The 19,024-nt window shown below is 45.7% G+C and overlaps 1 protein-coding gene across 1 annotated transcript in view; it reads right to left on the bottom strand.

Moving 5' to 3' along the window:
- Positions 1-1,528: 1,528 nt before the first annotated feature.
- The window catches only part of LOC144161603 (uncharacterized), a 38,244-nt gene continuing 20,748 nt past the window's right edge, over positions 1,529-19,024 (bottom strand). Inside the window, exons 3-4 of the mRNA XM_077692241.1 lie at positions 7,443-8,453; positions 1,529-1,949 (exon numbers count right to left, since the gene is read on the bottom strand). Of these exons, the coding sequence (XP_077548367.1) occupies positions 1,646-1,949; positions 7,443-8,453 (1,315 nt within the window). The 3' untranslated portion in view covers positions 1,529-1,645. The remainder of the gene's footprint in view (positions 1,950-7,442; positions 8,454-19,024) is intronic.

Genomic DNA, 19,024 nt, shown 5'->3' with positions numbered 1-19,024 from the left:
TCTCAGCAATTGCAAACAAAAAGAGAACTTTGATAAATTCACTTCAGTGTCTCCATCAGACTTTTTCAACACGTTTTCTTGCTTTTCCAGCCATGAATTGCTAGAGACCATAGCTAAAATGGTTATTCGACTTATGGTTAATGGACTTATTCACATGATTAATCGACTTATTCACAAGATTACGCTACTGAACATCGACTCGGCTGTTATAACATGGATAAAAGACTTTCTTTCTAACAGGATGCAATTTACATCAGGTAACAATCACAACTCCTCTCTAGTCCCCGTAACATCTGGTGTTCCTCAGGGAAGTGTACTCGGGCCCTTGCTTTTTCTAGTTTATATTAATGATCTACCAGACTGCCTTAAATCTAACATAAGGTTATTTGCGGATGACTGCGTATTATACCGTAAAATTAAATCTAACCATGACCACGATATTCTACAATCTGACCTTAATGCTATAATCACATGGTGCTCAACCTGGCTAATGCCTCTAAACCTTGCTAAAACAAAACTAGTGTCCTTTACTAATCATGCCTCCCAAAATTCAGCATCCTACATATTAAACGACAGCCTCGTGGACAGAACTTCCACCTATAAATACCTTGGTGTACATCTAACCAGTACCTTGACATGGAATAATCACATTAACCATATCCTCGCGTCCGCTAACCGTTCGCTTGGTTTCCTTAAACGTAACCTCAGACATGCACCCGCGCGTTTACGAAAGTTAGCATATATTACATTAATACGCCCTAAACTAGAGTACGCGGCAGCCATTTGGGACCCTCATCAGGCATATCTAATAAATGACTTAGAAGCTTTACAAAACCGTGCTGTCCGCTTCATCTTATCTGATTACTCACCCTATACCAGCGTATCCGAATTAAAAAATCGTGCTGAACCTGAAACCTTATTGCAACGTCGCAACATATCTCGTTTAACATTATTTCATAAAGTGTACTACCATGCATGCCTTCATAACGAATTTATGTGTGAACCCGCCGCCATTTTTCCGCGTCGAGATCATTCATGCAAAATCAAACGCATCACATGTCATACCGTTGCTTTTGCCGAATCATTTGCTCCTCGTACCACAATAGACTGGAATAATCTACCATCAAACATTGTTACTGAACCGAATACCACAAAATTTACTAATGCCTTGAGCAAAAATATCAATGTATAATATGTATCATTTCACTGCCTCATTTCATTCAGTTCTTGCGTTGTCAGATGACATGTGGTAATATACCATGTGGTTATAATCGGTGTAGTTTGTTCTAGTTACTGTACCAATAGCTGTTCTTATTGTTCTACCGAATTTTTGTATTTGTTTTCACTCTAGCAATGTTAATTATTTCTACCATTTTTTAGTTCTTGTGTTTATTTTGTTCTTGTTCCAGTTTATGTGACACCTTTGTAACCCCCCCTACCCTATGTAATACCCTCCCCAGAGGGCCTTTAGGGTTTTTTCGAAATAAAATAAAAAACAACTATTATTACACTCATTAAAAAAAGAGGGTGCTCAACTTGAACTGCATTTATTTCACAAAAAACATCAAAGATTTATATCAAACAACTATTATCACACTCATTAAAAAAGAGGGCAGGTATGCTTAAGGGAGCCGTGCAGGATGCCTCAGTAAGGTGGGGCATTTCCGGTGGTGTCCCCGATGTCATAAAGCTTCAGGTAGCGGCGCACTGCGCTCCAGCAGTCCTCGTTCAAGGCGTCCAACTGCGTGCGGCCGTCCTCACGCGGATGACAAGAGACGCGTTCCTTGACGACCCCGGCGAATCGCATGAAGTCATCCATTCCCTCCATTCTCCGGAGGCCATCACAGACCATGGTGGCTGCTCGTGCCTCGTCCACCTTCTCCAGCCTGGCCACCTCTTCCACCAGCTCCGGGTGGTCGCGCATTCGGTCCAGTGCCAGCGCGCAGTACCTGCGGACGGGACAGCGTATTCTGTTCCAAGATAGGCACAGGCCGGGCACCTTCGGTGCGATGTAGAAGTTTAATTAAATGTGAAGATTTGCTGCTCCCCGCCACTCAGCCAACCTACGTGATACCGAGCTGCCCTTATTCACGAATACGGTGAACAGAATTGAGCCAAGAGAACATGTTAGAGTAAAAAAAAATCACGGCTTTTGCATAATTTCTTCCGTTTCTGCGGTTCAAACCCACGCAATTCCCGCCAAAACATGTGGTTCCATCCACTGGACTACTGAGGCCAAACAGCTGGGCCCTCGTTGCAGTTGCTCAAAACAATGGAAGGAGTGTTCGAAGTGAACCATTAGGTGGCACTGCATGCTCGCAGGAAGCCTTCCTGTAGCAATGAAATCTCAGAGACACGATGCCGCAGTCATCGAGACGCCCAGCTGGGACGCAGGTGTTGGCTTGGTTAGGGCCCAAGGGAGAAACACCAAACACAGTAGCACTGAACTAAGAAATTCAGGTGGCTGTTCAGTTCAGTACTATTTCCTAGTAAATGCGGTGTGGCCTTCGACGTAGAAACACGTCTTGGAAGCATGGGACTGATGCCTATGTGAGTAGTTTGAGCATGCTAATTAGAGGAGCTGAATCGGGCAAATGGCAAAGTCACATTCCGCCAAGATTTCCCCCCCGCTTGGACATGCCAACACGAGTATGTGCTGAGTCATATTAAGCAAGAGAGACGCAAAATGAGGATGCTGATAATTACAAGAGGATTAAATGATAGATTGATTGTAGGGTTTACTGCGCCGACGCAACGCGGGCAATGAGGCGCACAGAGGGCTCCAGATTAATTTTAACCACCTGGGGATATTTAAAGTGCGGCGAAATCTCGCACAAACAGGCATTTTTGCTTTTCACCTCCATCAGAAAAGCCGCCGCTGCGGCCAATTACAATAGGACACGTTGGGCAGTTGGACACTCAAGTTTTTGCAGTACCTGCATCATAAGGAACGCTGTGTGTCCTGATAATTTTTCTCTCACAACGAGAAAAGGGAGACTAGCACTGGTGGACCGTCCTTGTGAAAAATATGCGCTGTTCGTTTAGCTGTTAAGGGTTACCAACTAGCTCTTCGTTCTGTGGCATAGCGGAACGGCTATGAGGATCGGGGAATCCAGTGAAGCTGTGTTTTGCGCTGGTTGGTGAGCCCCGACAGCTAAACGAACACACATATCTTTGACGAGGATGTCGGTGCCAGTCCGCTTTTCGCCAGTGTGAGAAAAATGTGGAAATGGTTACATGAAAACGGATGTTTCTACCATAATACACTCAATAGGAAATAAAACTTCAATGAACTCGTTAAGTTTGAGCCAAACTGCGCAAATCGCATTAGGTGGATAACAAAGCACCCAAAGCTACATGAGGACCCACAAGGCAATGCACGCATTTTTGAACCAGCAATTTCAGGTACTCGCTTGCTTGCTTACTTATATAAATATTTTCCCTGCATTCCAGATACAGGTTTTCACATTTTATTATTGAATGCCGTATGACATACTACGTAGTATTAAAATGTACCACCACAAACATCAAACACAAGAACAATGGAGGCTGCCGGGATATTGACAGATTAAAAGACCATTACGCCATCTGTATCGCTGTCGCAGAAAGAACTTTATCATCTGTCGTCACGCGTCCGACACAGAAAGCGAAGAGCAAGACAACATAACGCACAGGATTGCACCATTTAGGTTCTTGGCTGGAGTGACCATATCGGTGCGTCTCCAAACAAAAAAATCACTCGTGAGAAAAGTTTCATTTTGAAGCGAAGCTTTCTACGCCTCTCTGATGGCCCTCAATGTCGTGCCAAAACGCACTGCAGGAAAGCCACTTGGCACAACGGGTTTCACGAAATGATGATGATGATACAAACAAACAAACACAAACAAAAACCCAACAAACACCTCACAAAAGAAACGCTTCCAGTGATCAGAATCACACCTGAGTGCATTGCGTTACGGAGCTGATGCCTATCCCATTGCGCTGTTCCGGCACAGTCGAAGCAGTCTGGATTTTCAACTTCATCTCAGGTTGCAAGAAAGAAAGCTTCACGTTTTAACCATCTATCTATAACAAAGGGGCTTGGTCTTGTCAACAACAATAGTGCACGCAAGCAAGAAGAAAGGCCAGTATGTTTTGCTTTTCCTCACCTTCTCAAGTATAAGAAAAAAAACGAGGTCCGCTGGCTACAGCTGTCTTGGGCATTTGGCTACTTCGCAGTTCTAACTTCGGCTTAAGGATGCACTGAAGTGATGTTGACAATTTGTTCAAGACCTACTTGTGGCTGCATTGCCCTGTTTAACTGGTACCATTATGTGGTCATTCAGCACTGCAATGTGCAGCAGAATACACAAACCAGGTGTTAACTACTGCAACAACATCACACAGGTGTTCAACACATTTTCGATCTATGTCAGCCTTCAAAATTTTGATTTTCCCCAGTATAACGGTTAACACAAACACTGTTTATGCACTGATTTGACAGGTTGAACATACCGTATTTTCCCGTGTATAATTCGCCCTCCCCCCCCTTCTCAAAAAGGCAGTTTTTCCGAAAAAAATGTATATAGGTCATACCAGTGTACAAATGCACTTGTTAATCAGGTAAACTCATAGAGGATCAGTTCGTTAGAAAGTGCGGAAAGTACATGGTTGCGGTGGCCGCCGCCTCTAGACACATGCATCTACTGTCCCAAGTCTTGACACATGCATCTACTGTCCCAAGTCTTGACACAAGCGCTAGACACATGCATCTACTGTCCCAAGTCTTGACAGAACTAACTTCTCAAAAATGGTTTACTGATACACACAGTTGTCATGTACTTACAGACAGCGTTTAGGCAAAACCATCGAAGCCTTCTTCCTCCGACACGCTAACAAATAATTAATTCATTTAGACCGTAGTAGAGCTATGTCTCTTAACGTGCGCTGACATCACGCAGCACACAGGCACCTTTTCGAGCACGGACAACCCGCGGCCGTCACTTACCAAGTTTATTCCCTACATAAGTTGCAGCGGTGGATAAGACGCACCAACGAAAATTTCACACAAAAAAACGCGACTTATACACTGGAAAATACGGTACTAGCAATCTGCAGGTTAGCTACTCTGCCATTACAGCAGATGCCAGCAAATCAGCAGGGAGGATGCAGTGAAGGGATCGGTATCTTCAACAAACCTTGCTTGTAGACAAGACAAGAAAAGACTGCAAAACCCGAGAAATGCTGACTTTCGATGAAAACTAGATATTTTCAACAAGACTCGATGCTGCCACACTATTATGCACTAGCCAGTGCTGTTATTGCAATTCTCCAAAAACAAAAAAATTTCTAGGGGGCACTCAGGTCTGCTTGCTTGCTTTGAATGTGAAAGCCTGGCAATACTTATTAACAAACTATTTCCCGCTACATCGTATTGGCGTCTCTTTCATTACTTTCATTTATTCGTTTCAGCGTGAACGATTTCAACAGCTTTTTCCTTGCCGTGCCATGTTTCCTTTTTTCCTTTTTTAACAACGAAGCTATTGAGCAAATAGTGTACAGGGTCCACAGTTTTATGTACCAAGAAAATGTTGGCCACTTGAGCACGCGTGCCTTGAGCGCAGGTTCGTCAAGATAAGCTTGGGGAGATTGGCCGATATGGGCAAAAATATTAACCGCATGCTTTAAGTGCACATATGTCAAGCTAAGTATACCCACTTAAAGGGGCCATGCAGACAAAATACAAGTTTGTTTTATTCTTAAGATTTCGTCTTCTATAGAGCGCCCAGCTTGTCCGGAAGCAAACGATGCTTAATTATTCACTGCGAAATAATTCAATTTCAGCTAAATTTTTGATTCTCGCGCCAAAACGAGTGCTTGAACGACGACTGCAATGACATCATAAGAACAGGTCCTTTTGCTAAACTTGGTGTGGAGCTGAGCCTTTCTTACTGTTAGCCAACCTAGATGTTGCCGCCACACTGCGGCAAGCCGTTTTCTACCTCTAGTTTCTTTGTGACGGTAATTAAACCTGGCTTGTTTTTGTTCATGGAGAAAATAATCGTTTTGTGAAACATGGCGCTTGCTCGACAAATATGGTCACGTAAGACACCGTCGCTTGCGTCAATTGGCCGGTGTCGTCTGAGACAACCCCGAAGCCCGCACTGCTGTGCATCTTAACCAAGCATATTGTGCGCAGTACCAACAGCAGTACTCATCGGTACTTCTATGTTTACGTGCGCTTTCGTAACTTCCACTATTTGACCCACCATTCTTACTGATGTAAAAAGAATGTTCTCTAAATTTAGGCGCAAATAGCTCGCTCGGCAAGCTTATAAGCTCTGCCTGACTAGCGTTTGCTTTTTCGGGCTTCCACCAATCGCAGAGCTGTCTGGTACGACATCACAGGTTCTGTTGCGGGAAATGAGCTATAGTGGGACGCACGGCCGTTCCCTTTTTTCCTAACTATACAGCTTATTTGAGCGAAGTTCACTATAAAAGTGCGATTCTAACGAGGCAATCTTTTGAATGAACCAAACTTGCATTTTGTCTTCAGGGCCCCTTTAAGGAGATTGGCCGACATCGGCCACAACAAAGCTCCAGTGCTCGCCGTATCATGGCAACACTAGCTCAGAACGAGAGGCACATCATAGCAGCGTACGCCCCTCGTTCGCTCTTCCTCGTGCGACTGTGCGCATGCGCTCCGTACCACAGACTTGACTGTCAAGGAGCCCGCGCTTCGAGAAGCTTGGCGTGCAAAGCATCATCCGCTGGAGACCGTCTGTCATCACACTTGCGAAAATGGCGTACCAAAACATTGGCCAAAACGACGAGCTCATTCAGGCCCCGCTCAAAATAATACAGTCATTGAAATGCTACGCCACCAACTTTAACCACGATACCGCAAAGATACTAAAAGGCAACTTTGTGTCCGTCAATGAACCCCTACAACAGCTTCGCCGTTCAAATCTTGCGCGTGCGTGCAAGCTTCCCTGACTTTTTTCGCCTCCGTTTCTTTGTCCTGTGGCGTGAATCGCATTAGCAAATAGACTGGCAAACACACCCGTTTCCTCAGTATCGGGGTTCTGCGTCGCCAGTATGCGCCTGTTCTACTCACGTGACATCACTTTCAGGTGTCAGGCCGCATGCACTATCCTACAACTTTACATTTCCAATTCACAGTTATGTCAATTTTATTATCTCCTTAAAGTTCCCAATTCCTGGTAAAAAAATAGTGGATATGTGCCATGAAGAAAGGAACAACAGCGCCAACTTGTTCTGCTGCTCGCAAGGTGCGGGTACAACACGGCGTAATCAGTCTTCTCCAGTGGAGACCCTTGCTTGTTGCAGTGGCGTCCTTATTCTTGACCGGAAAACGACAGTTTTTAACTGAAGGCTCTTGCCTTAAAATCTGGTTTAACTCAACCGCAATCCTGAGCCTCTCTGGGCCAGGGGGTACGTACCTGTCACGTCGCGTTCCCCTGGCGAAGTGGGCAGCAGCGGTCAACAAGCCACAGTTGCGCCTTGTTGTGTCCAAAACTTTGAACCAGAACAACGTCTTTGCCATTGCCCATGAATCCATAGCTGGCAGGGTGACGCTGAGGAGGTTGTAGTTGTCTGCAATTCCTGTGGACAGTATCTGCAAGGTGCGTTCTCGGACACGTGAATTTCCGGTGTGCATGTCAAACCTGCAGATGTTCTTGCTTGTGTTGATGGTGGCTGCTAGAAGATTGGCAAACACTGAGATGTCCTCCGAAACTCGCCATACTTCGATTCCCAATTTCCTCAGGCTTGTATTAACAGCCAAGCCCCGAAGCACGGTGTCCTGCCAGTAATGCAGCGAGTCGTCTACCCATATGCTGAAAGTGAGGGTCTTAAGACTACGAGTTGCTCCTAAAAATGTGGTGAGAGCTGAGAACAGAACTGGATTCTGGTCATCAACCCCGCGAAGTTCCAGGTGCATCGTTGTTATGTGACCAAGCGACGGCATGCGATCCAAAAGCCCACAAGCTGCTTCCCTGTTTTCACCAGTGGCAGACAGTGTGACACTTGAAAATGCCTTGCACATACAGCTCTCGTGAAGCATTTCGTTATCAAAGGGGCAGTCAAAGGAAACCTTCTCCTCTGCAGCCGTTCCTTTGAGGGAAACACAGAGAGTACCCACGAGAGGAGGATATTCTTCGTAAAGAAATCCTCTGTCGGGAACTCCGATGATCACCTTCCGCAGGTTCCTCTTGCTTGGCAGTGCCTCAAACAACTCCTTCCACTGGCCCTCATTCCAAACTTCAATGGGCAAGGCGACCTGCTCAAGGGTGCGATTTCCAACGAGCGCCTTGAGGCAGCGGTCAGAATCAACCTTAGCAAAAGCTCCCTCTGAATAAAACTCAGAATCCCTTGCTATTCTAAAGCTCTGCAGAACGCTGTTGTGCTCAAAGATCTGAGAGATGAACTGGACATCAGCATGGCCAATTTTACTACATGTTACGTCCACAGAAAGAACACTCCGGCTCTCAACGAGGCCTTCCAGAATGCACCCGAGCGGCAAGTACCTTACGCTGTCATCCAGTGCCACAGTCAAGCTTGTCAACGAGGTACTGTTCTTCAGACATTCCGTGAGCGCTGCCTTTGCCACGGGTGGGGCACGGGCAATGACATAACCCGAAAGCACAAGTTCCTTCAAGGACAAGCTTTGCCCAACTGCCCTGAAAAAGTCCTCCAAGATCGAATCATCAATGTATGCATCTGGAAGCATCAGGGCTGTCAGAGACGTCGAACCTTGGCGAAAAGTAGGAAGCATGACCATAATGGCCTGTGTGTGTTCTCCACACTCGAGCTCCAACAGATGTGGCAGAGAGAGAACGGCAGAAACTAGATCTTTATCAAGGCGGGAAGACAAATCCGCAAGCTTCACACTTGTGATAGACTCACTTGCTCGAATGGCATCTACCAGGAGCTCACCAAGGGAATGGACTAAACCGAAGGGAGCGCCACGCCATTCGACGTGCGTCACACAGCAGTGGGTCTTGAGAAGCCAGCACACATGCTGCGTAGCCTGGCACTGCAGTTGCGGCGAGCAATGCCTCTCACGTGGTTCGTAAAGTGACACAATGAGTTTTCCAGCTGTTCCTGGCATCTCTCGAAGCCGCCAGGAGAGGGGCCAGAGAAACCTGTTCCAGGCCGACAGGTGTGCCACGATCTGACAGGTGGTGCCCTCGGATGCCGTGCAGGGAAGCTGGTAACTAAGGCTTGGACTGATAAACCATCCGTTTGGGCTCTCCAGGTTGGCTGTGGAATTGGCTCGTGCACATTTCCAATCTTTGCCCGGCAACTCCTGAGTGGTCAGTGAGTCTCCTGAGGAGCTCCCAGAGTCTGCAGTGAAGAAAGAAGTAAAAAATAACTATATGTGTATTTCTGGCACGTTCAGAATTTCGTTTCTCAATGGTTAGCGGCCACACCCTTCCAAGGCCATTCAGATCTCTCTGCGGATAAAATATCGCCTTCCGCTTCACGGCAGCTGTTTTTCACCATAGAGAAACAAAAGTGCGGCTTCCCAAAAGCGTGCACTCACTAAAAATCTGCACCAGGAGTGGAAACACTAGAGAGTTTTAGCATATTGTTTCAATGTTTGCGTTACCGTAAGCAGGATTTTCCATTTACCGCTGAAAACGGCAGGACACGCTTTGCCCACTGTTGTCAGTTTGCGTATTCCAACCACGCCGGCACAGGTAACGACATCCGATAAATTCGTCTCAAAGCAAATCCCACAAAATTTTGTTGCTCACATCTATTTGCTTTCGCCTAAAGTTGCTTGAACGTTTCATTTTTCGGATGAAGCATTCACAATAACTTCAGTTGTTATGACATCACTGTAGCCATAACGTGAAGAGCTTTAAAAAAGAAAACATGGTGGCGCCATTCACTGAGCATAGAGGGAATCAAGTAAACTAGAATTTATGCTCGCACTAAATATGTCGTCAAGAAACGACTAAAATTTGTAGTAAATTACTGAATAACATACATGTAGTGTCGCGTCGGCGACGGCCCCGAAGGGCGAAGCAGGAGACAAACGCCCGGTGAAAGAGTCAAGCCAAAAGAGAATAATTTATTCAGTGACGTCATATATATAGCTTGGGGTTAGCCCCCTGGTGGTAGAACCACCGAAACACCGAGATGCAAAAACCCCAGATACTACAATACACTGCCTTGGCCAGCACAATTTCGGAAGCGTAAAAGCACCTTCCGAGCTCAGAAACTTAACTGAACTATTTAAAGCGGGCGAGGCTTAGCACAAGTAGGGATGGCCATTTTGCTCGCCCATTCGAGTAAAATAGTCGCTTGTCCTGCTCCTGATCATTATTTATCAGAAAAAATGTAACAGACAACATCAACCAAGAATACTTTGAACGGCTGTGCCAAGCATCAAGCAGTTACTGTTCGCGGTAGCTCTCGCGCATTCGTAGTCGACTCCCGGAAACACACGTAAACATGGTAACGCTATGCTCCCTCAAACGTTTGCTGTACGGCAAGTTAGCGCAGTGGTTCTGAAATGAGGGCAGTCTCCTCCAAAACGTTTCCCCCCGCGCAATTATTTGCTTCATTTGGTCAGCACTTACTGGCAATGCAAAAAGTTGGCTTCGCCGAGTGACCTGTACGTTTAGTTTTTCTGCGTAGCACGTATCTGCTTTTTGCGCAACACGCCAGCTATGAACGAGAACAAAAAAGACAGAGAAAAAGCAGCATATGGATGTTCGGAAGGCTATTCAAGAGAAAATTGTTGACATTATGACACTGATCAACGTACGTTTCATCGTGGGATCCCCCATCACTTTCGCAAGCCCAAAAGGGGTCCCCGGCGCGCTCATGGCTGAGAACCACTGGCCAAAACAGCACCCTGCATAGTTTCTTTATGACAACAAACCCTGGGTACCTAACATCAGAGCTCTGCCCAGTGCCCCTGTCGACGGAGCGTTCGGAATTTGTACTGTCAGACAGAAGCGCAATGCACGACACCGTCGGCGAGACGATTCACATTTCAATGAAGCACTTTTTCTGAATTACCTTCTTCGGATCCAAACGCCATTTTTGCCACCACATGTAAAAGTACGATGCCTTATCTCGGTTATCTCCCCTACCGTCGTTCACTTTCACAACAGAACATTACGTCACTCTGCAGTGACGGTGTGACTGAAAACGTAAAAACGGCACCAACAACCACAAAGGTGGTTCGCAAGAAAGATCTCAAATCTGCCGCTGCAGCTACAGAAACAGAAATACGAACGTGATTAGTATAGCGCCTAGAATATACTGGCTAGTGTGCAGAGCGCGCGCATTCTCTACGGGAGGGGGTGGCCCCGCCGGCGATGACTGCGCGCAGAGGCCGCAAGGGGCGCTGCTCGGCGAGAGGGTGCATGAAAGCCGCCAAGCTCCTCTGTAGCGGCGGCGTATTCGGCAGCCCACGCTTTGGTCGGCGGCGGGTGAGCACTACCGAAGTAAACAGGTAGTCCTTTTTCAGAAACTGTTCACCCATCCTTACAGTAAATAAGCTACCAATCGCCTGGCTATTTTGTGATTTCATCAAGAAACTCAAATTTAAGCTGTCCTAAGGCAGTATATTGTATATGCCGACTGAGCGCGAAATTTAATTTGAATGGTTTATTAATAAAATATTCGGAACCTGCGGGGAGCTAATTTTTTTTTAGAAAAAGTGGCGCTTACAGTAAATGAGATGGATACCGAACATGACAAAAATATTTTAATAATAAAACATAGTTCACTGGTAAACAGGTAACAGATTCACATTTTTGCAGGCAATATATATATTTAACAGAAAAAACACATTCCTATTGCATGCGGCTTTTTTTCTCTTAAATTACTAAATAAATAAACAAAATTTTCTATACCTTACGCGCGTTTCGCCGAAATCCAACCTTGAAATGGGGCATGCGTACGTTTTAGCACGCTTTCTGTTTTTATTCGTGTTTTAAGAATAGATAAAAAGTTCTACATGTTTCTACATGCTTTTCCGTTTCACTCGCTAGTTTCTTGATGATATCCTCATCATTGACGCTTTGAGGAATCTCCGTCCCCAAGCTGAGCAGCGACATATCGCTGAGGCAGCTGTCAGTCACCACTGATCAAAGCGGGTTTTGATCGATTTCCCAAGTAGCACAGAACATTAGAATAACGTTATTTGGAAGTTGCGAAAGTTTAAATAACGTTAAATGTTACGTGGCAATGTTTATGTAACGTTTAAAAAACATTCAATGTTTATGCTATGTTAGAAACGTTATTTTTACGTTGAAAACAAGCATGTATGTTAACGTTTTGTTCCCAACATTTATTTAACGTTTATGAAACAACTTAAAACCAATGTTAGAAATGCTAATGCATATTACAATGCTAATGACTCAACATTAAAGTAATGTAAATATACAAACATTATAATAACGTTCCGGCAGGGGCGGATCCAGGGTGGCACCAAGGGGGTGGGGTTCACTACATTTGCATAGCAGGAAACAGGAAGGCGCGGAGAGCGAGATGAAAGTTGCCCCTTGAAGAAATCCACGCAAATACTCAATGCTTTTTCGTGCTGGTACGTGTATTAAACCTGTGTACTCTAAGCATGCTTATTTAAAGGCGTACAAGAAAACAACCCTTCCGGCACTACATAATGTTCTGAAAATGCGCTGAGCTATTTTTGTCCTGAAGAAACTAGCGAAAAGTACGCAGTGTGCACGTGCGACTGGTCAGTTAGTCGCAGTGCAGAGAAATCCTAGCATGGCCGTCGTGATTTCTGCCGTTAAGTTCTAGTCAGAGCTGGAAGTACAATTTTTCCGACACATTGAATAAGGAAGGGTTTACTCTATATATGCTATGTATCGCAGGGAAATGTCAAGCAAAAAGCAAAACAGTGTCAGTATACGTTGTTCTGATAATTTATTTAATGCAAAGGGAGCGTCGGCGACTGAACCACAACGCCGAAAAAGCACAAACGAAAATTCCAATAAGGCATATCACATCTTTTCAGACACATGGAATCGCTCAAGCACCAGACAGCATAAACTGAAGGTGCATACTGTGCCTAAATAAACATTTCAAATAAATTTCCCAGCTTCTAAACACACAAATGATTGATGTGAATGATACAAAAAGAGGCATACACTAACGCACCCGACAGAAGAAAATCAATCTACAGCCATTCGTTTTTCGCTTGTAGACGGATTACAAAGATAACAGCACTCAATCTACAGCCATTCGTTTTTCCGTTATAGACGGATTACAGAGATAGCAGCAACCTGCGGTTACCACCATGAGCAAATCGCTCAATTACACTATTTACGTCGACGAAAATGTCCCGGTGCGTAGACAGTAAAGCAAGTCCTAACAATCTATCTTCGCACATGGTGGACCGAATCCACGTCTTCAGTCTGCGAAGAGTTGAAAAGCACCTGTTTGCTGTCGCAACGCTGATCGGCAGCGTCACCAGGACCTGCAGGAGTGTGTGAATCGTTGGAAAAATGTCCTTACCGCAAGCGCCGAAGGCCTCAATGACTGTCGACGGAATGCGCGCACCATATTCCTTTTCTCGGCACCACTTCGCATAATTGTAAGTTATTTTTGTCGACAATTTACCGAACAATCTGTCCTCATTCTACCGCAAAATATACATCGATATTTGTTGTCACTGCGCGAACTGACACAAACACGGGCATGATGTGTGGCACTACTTGTACCTCTTTACCCTGAAGGAAACTTGTTGTGAGGGGTGGCTATGAAAATTCTGGGAAGTTGTGGTTAGTGAACCCTGCCGCCCAGCCACTACAAAGGATAAGCCGGGAAGTTATGCTGAGTGGGCGCGCCTTTTCTTTTCGCCCCCTTCTCGTTGGGCTTTTGTGGGCCCCATCGGGAGGCAATTAGCGTGTCTCGCGACAATGGCCGTCTTTCTGCTCCTGCAGGGGACAGTGGAAGGGGTGGCAGGGCCCCCGGAAAAGCTTGCAGGCGACGCCAGCAGAAAAGTATTTGGGCTTTGCAGGGAAGACGACCCTGTGCTTTGCCAAGAAGCCGACTTTTTCAATCAGCCCCCGCCCGCCCCAGCACGATGACGTAGGCCGCGTCGCGCAAAAGAGAATTTCGGCTTTATAGTCTAGGTGGTGTTGACCCATCTCGATTCCCTCTTCCTTCAGGGGTGACTGGGGTCGCGTTGTAGCGCCAGTCACTCACGAAGTGCCTCGCTGTGGAGCGCGGTGCCTGCATGTACACAAGTGGAGGGTTCGTAGGGAAGGATTTATGTTCTTTGCAACTTTTCCTCCAGTTGGTCACGCTTCTGGAGCGTTTCACCGAAGTCTCTTTTGTGGTCTGATGTTTTGCAGCCAGACGTCGTCGTTGTGCTGCCGGAGTTGTTCCAGTAGATTTTTCCTCCCCAATGCATGCGGAGGGGCGCTCAGCTCAAAAATCTTCTATACGACACGGGGCGTCCTGTCCTTTGTCGCACAGTCTTCAAAATTTTTTTTCTAGTAATGTTCACAAAGCACTCAGCAGAACGCTCTCACTAACACAGAAACTGCCCCTCACTCCCACCTCAATTAGCGTGGGGTCTCCCGACCATATTCCGGGATGGGAGCACTCAGCGGATCGAATGCCTAATGATAGAAAGTGGGTGACATACCTGGTGTTTAACTTTTTGTTATGCACTTAATTTCGTTGTCCTGTCCTTTTTTTTCTCACCCTCCACCTAGATGATGAACCTACCAGAGCAAAATATTTAGGTCATCAGCTTCAACTATTTCTTCACTTGGAACTCCTTGGGACGGTCACTCGGAAACCATGGTAAAATGGAAAGAAGATGAACACACGGCTATCCACTTTATTTATGTGCGCAACGCAGATACTCATTTATATTGCCCTTAACTTACAGGGGAATGAAATAAAAAAACGTAGATTTACCTGATTAAAAGTTAGGTAAATAAAATAAATGCCTACATAACTGTTCTATTTCTTGCATAATTTGTTCAACAAGCTACTCGTCCGTTGTTCTTTTAGTTTAATTACACGGGGCCGCATGGAATACGCCCCTTCCATATAATTGGCATGTGCTGGCTGCGTCGCTGGGCACGATGAAGGAAAGTCAACGACATAAAAAATGAGCTATCAACACCCGATATCAGATCCTTTGCAATTGCTTAAATTGCGAATTGGTTGGTTAGTGCAAGCACTGAAGGAATCGGGTGCAACCAAGGGGAAATCGCGACAACCCATTTGTCTCACCTAATGTTGGACACCTGAGCTCCCACCCCTCCTCCCAACACAGGCTTAATTTGTACAGTTAGCTCCCCCGCACCAACCTTCATTGCATGTTTCACACTTACTTTCATTTCGTTTTAATTATCAGTCCCCGCTTCCTCAAGATTCAATCTTCCCCATATTTTTTTCTTTCAGGTCATTTTCACCTTGGTTTCCTTCTGAAAATATGACAACCGGACCGGGGTACACGGTCTTCAACGCGTCACTGCGAAGACTCCAGAAAATGCTAAACATTCACCATGACCCGTACACAATATCTGATGTGCGTAAAAAAAGTCACATAAATAACCGCCGAGGACACATGACCAAAGTCTCGTAGGCTTGGATGCCTCCCCCTTCACTCCTCCCCCCTACTGATCTCGTCCGCCGCCCCAACAGTGGTCCTGGACGTGATGAAGGGGCTTTGTTAGGCCCCTGTTGTCCCATTGGAAAGCAAGCTCGCTCGCTACACCCCTCCGAGCGTCGCAGTCGTATACCGACGCACCCCCTCTCCAGGAATCGTTCCTTGTTTGCCTCCGCTCACCCTGCAGCCAATTAACTCCTCAAGCCGCACCCATCCTCGACTACCGTGACATTTCTGGATGCCAAAACTCTCCTCGCTTTCTTCCATTGTACCAGGAAACAAATTTGAATAGACTGGTGGGGACGTAAATTGAACAGGCCAAAGCTTTGGTCTCGTTACAGTTGTCTTCCAGTTTTCGACGTCAGCATTGCACATTGTAGGGGCACAAGTGGCACCTCCCCCCCTTCACCGAGGGGCTGGTACCCCGGGCCCAGGGACCCCCGGCCCCCCCTTAGCGACGCCACTGCAGCTGAGTGTTTCTTGTCACTACAAACGACAACTTACCTTTTGTATATATATTTAGAGGTGTGTGATTATCAACTTTGCGTCTGTGAATTGAACACAAGTTAAACTTGGCTGTGAATTCAATAAAATATTTTTGAATACGAATAGGGCTGCGAATTGAATATTTTCAAACCACACTATCTTTGTTTTGGTGTTTCTAGAGTGTATAAAACATAACTACACCAAAAAAGACAGCTTAGGCAGTCAGAACTAGACACATCTCTGTTCAGGTACTTGCGCTTGACATACAAAAAATTTAATATAACAGAGAAAATAAAACATAGACATGCAAACCAGTGCAACAAGAATTTTGCATATATTGAGATAAAGAAATATGGGTTCCTCAAAATACTGTGAAGACAGTAAGCATATTAGGTATATTTAATATGATAGGCAGCAGTGCCCCCACTCTCCTCAATGATTGAAAGGAGGCTGGGCATGCTAGTTGCTGGTGGGACCTCACCAACAAGCCAGCAATAACGTTTTATTTCTCACTTCTGCTATTATATTTATAGGAAAGCTATTTTAGATTATAAATTTTGCTTTTGTAGTGTGGCACTTGACCTAACATACACCACAGTTAGTGAACACTTGCTTGGTGCAAGGCTTCTGCATTAGGCTTTTGGCACGGCTTCGGTGTCATGCAGAAAAACCAACCCGCAAGGTCTTACCATGTAGTGAAGCTTGAAAGTTTGCACATCTTCAGATAGAGCAAACATTCGTTCCTCTACTATTTGTAAATTTCAAATATTTGAAACAGAGCTGCAAATCGAATATCAAAAAGTACTCGCACAGTATTCTAAGTTGCGAATGTTCACACACCTTCAAACATACTGCCTGGTCACTTGAGTATAAGTGTATAATTTACACAAATAATTTCACGAACGAGAGTTCAAAATGCAGTAAGGTGTTTCATGCAAGTTTGACGCATTTATTTGAAATCACTGATAAGCATTGGGTGCAGTTGATTGGATGCTTAACCGCTCTGTCTTCCCTTTACTATCTCCTACATACCCTCAAACTCAATGGGCATGGCTTCATTTCTCCTACTCCCTTCTTTAAACACTGCTATGCTTTCCTTTCTTCCTCCACCGGATTCGACCTCCCTCGAAGAATACGCCATTGCCCTTGCAATAGAGCATGCTACTCTTAATGTTCCTACCACCACGCCAGTATATATCTTCTCCGACTGTCAGTCAGCCCTTCGTAATTTCGCTAACCATGAGACCCACCCACACACCACTGATTTCGTCACTTCGATACTTGCATCGAATCCTTGGCCACGCTTCACACTGGTTTGGGTTCCTGGCCACGCTGGCATGTGCGGAAACGCCTTAGCAGACGCGCTCACCCGAGTATTTTTCCCGGGTCCGCCCATGTCCTGGCCAACCTTGTACCACCCGCCGACGGTTCGTACTCAACACCGCGCTTCCCACCATTACCAATTAAACGCCCAATGCCTATCACGCACCCTGTACCCACCCCCCAGTTCCTGTCGTAACTCGTGAGGCTGCGTGCCTCATTCGACAGGCTTAAACCTCTTCACTCCCCTCCCATCACATTCTTCACCGCATCTATCGGCGCCCTGGCCATCCTTCCTGCCCCAGGTGTTCTTTCTACCCATCCGTCCCTCATTCTAATTGGGACTTCACCCCACCATCTCTTACCCAATCCCTCACTTTCATCACTTCCTGGGAGCTCTGGCTGTCTCCCCCGCCGACAGTGAACATCTAGGCTGCCCAGGAAGCTCTCTACAAACACGTGCACCGGATCCGCACGGACATTATGGAGAACTACGTGGATCCGGTGAATCGAACTTTCAAATTAGGACCAGGCATTCAGGAGTACTACGCGGATCCGGTAAACTGAACTTTCAAATTAGGACCTGGACTTAGAAATAAGTGTTTGTTCTCTCTCTCTCTCCTTCCTTCCTTTACAGGGTGGGCATTCATAGGGGCATGTGTTGGGTAATATGTTGTGTTGTAGTATGTGTGGATTTGTAGGCATCTGTAAAACGGCTTTATACTTAGAGGTTGGCGAGGGAATCTGGCAGGTCTTTTCTGCTTTCTACGAATCCGTGGCTAGTAAATTTGAGGGCAGCAGTGGGTGCCGCCTCATTCCCTTGTAGAAAGGCGTGATGTCCAGATGAGGTAGATGATCACTAGCTTTTGTATGCGTCGTAGTGTACTTGAGGTGTGATGCATCCTTCTTGATAAAGGGACATGCTAACTGGGAAGCACGGTGGAATCTGTCATGGCTGTGCTTGCATCTGTTTTTTGCAAAGTTGTGGAAGTGGTAGTGGTGAGTGTGGCGGGCATCAAGGATTTCTTATGAGTGATTAATGGCAGACGTCCCAGGGTTTTGTGCTTAAATATGCATCAAACAGTGAACTGAATGGAGGTGGCTATGCAGGTTAGTTGAGACTTCATCTTGGAAATTTTGGTCAAATGTCAGGCATGACTCAAGGAAAGGATAGAGGAAAGCTTCATTTCCCTCTGAGAGTGATTACAAAGTAAACAAAACCCTCATGTGACACTGCTTTAAAACCACATGTATAAAAAGCAATTACAGCTGCTGCACACTTCACACTAATTATTCAGTATTCTATAGTGCATCTGTCTCCCACCTTTATCACATAGGCCTCAAAGATTTCTCGTTCCTGTTTTGTGCCATACAACTTCAGCACTCTCATCGTATCAAATTCTGGCATGCAGCCACCTGGCGTGCATTGAGTCTTGGAGTGGAGCACCAAATCGGTTTCTGTTCAAGTCGTCACCAATGCGGCATGCTCCCACCACCGCCTGTTAGGGCCTTGTCTGCCCTATGTACCATCAAGATACATTGAAATAGGAACAACAAACTACGTGACTTTCAGTATATGCTGTGCATCATGGTGAC

The sequence above is a fragment of the Haemaphysalis longicornis genome, unplaced genomic scaffold (genome assembly GCF_048455015.1).
Source record: "Haemaphysalis longicornis isolate Haplotype H1 unplaced genomic scaffold, Haemaphysalis longicornis Haplotype H1 scaffold_12, whole genome shotgun sequence".
Taxonomy (NCBI): domain Eukaryota; kingdom Metazoa; phylum Arthropoda; class Arachnida; order Ixodida; family Ixodidae; genus Haemaphysalis; species Haemaphysalis longicornis.
This window is presented reverse-complemented; position numbering and strand designations above follow the sequence as displayed.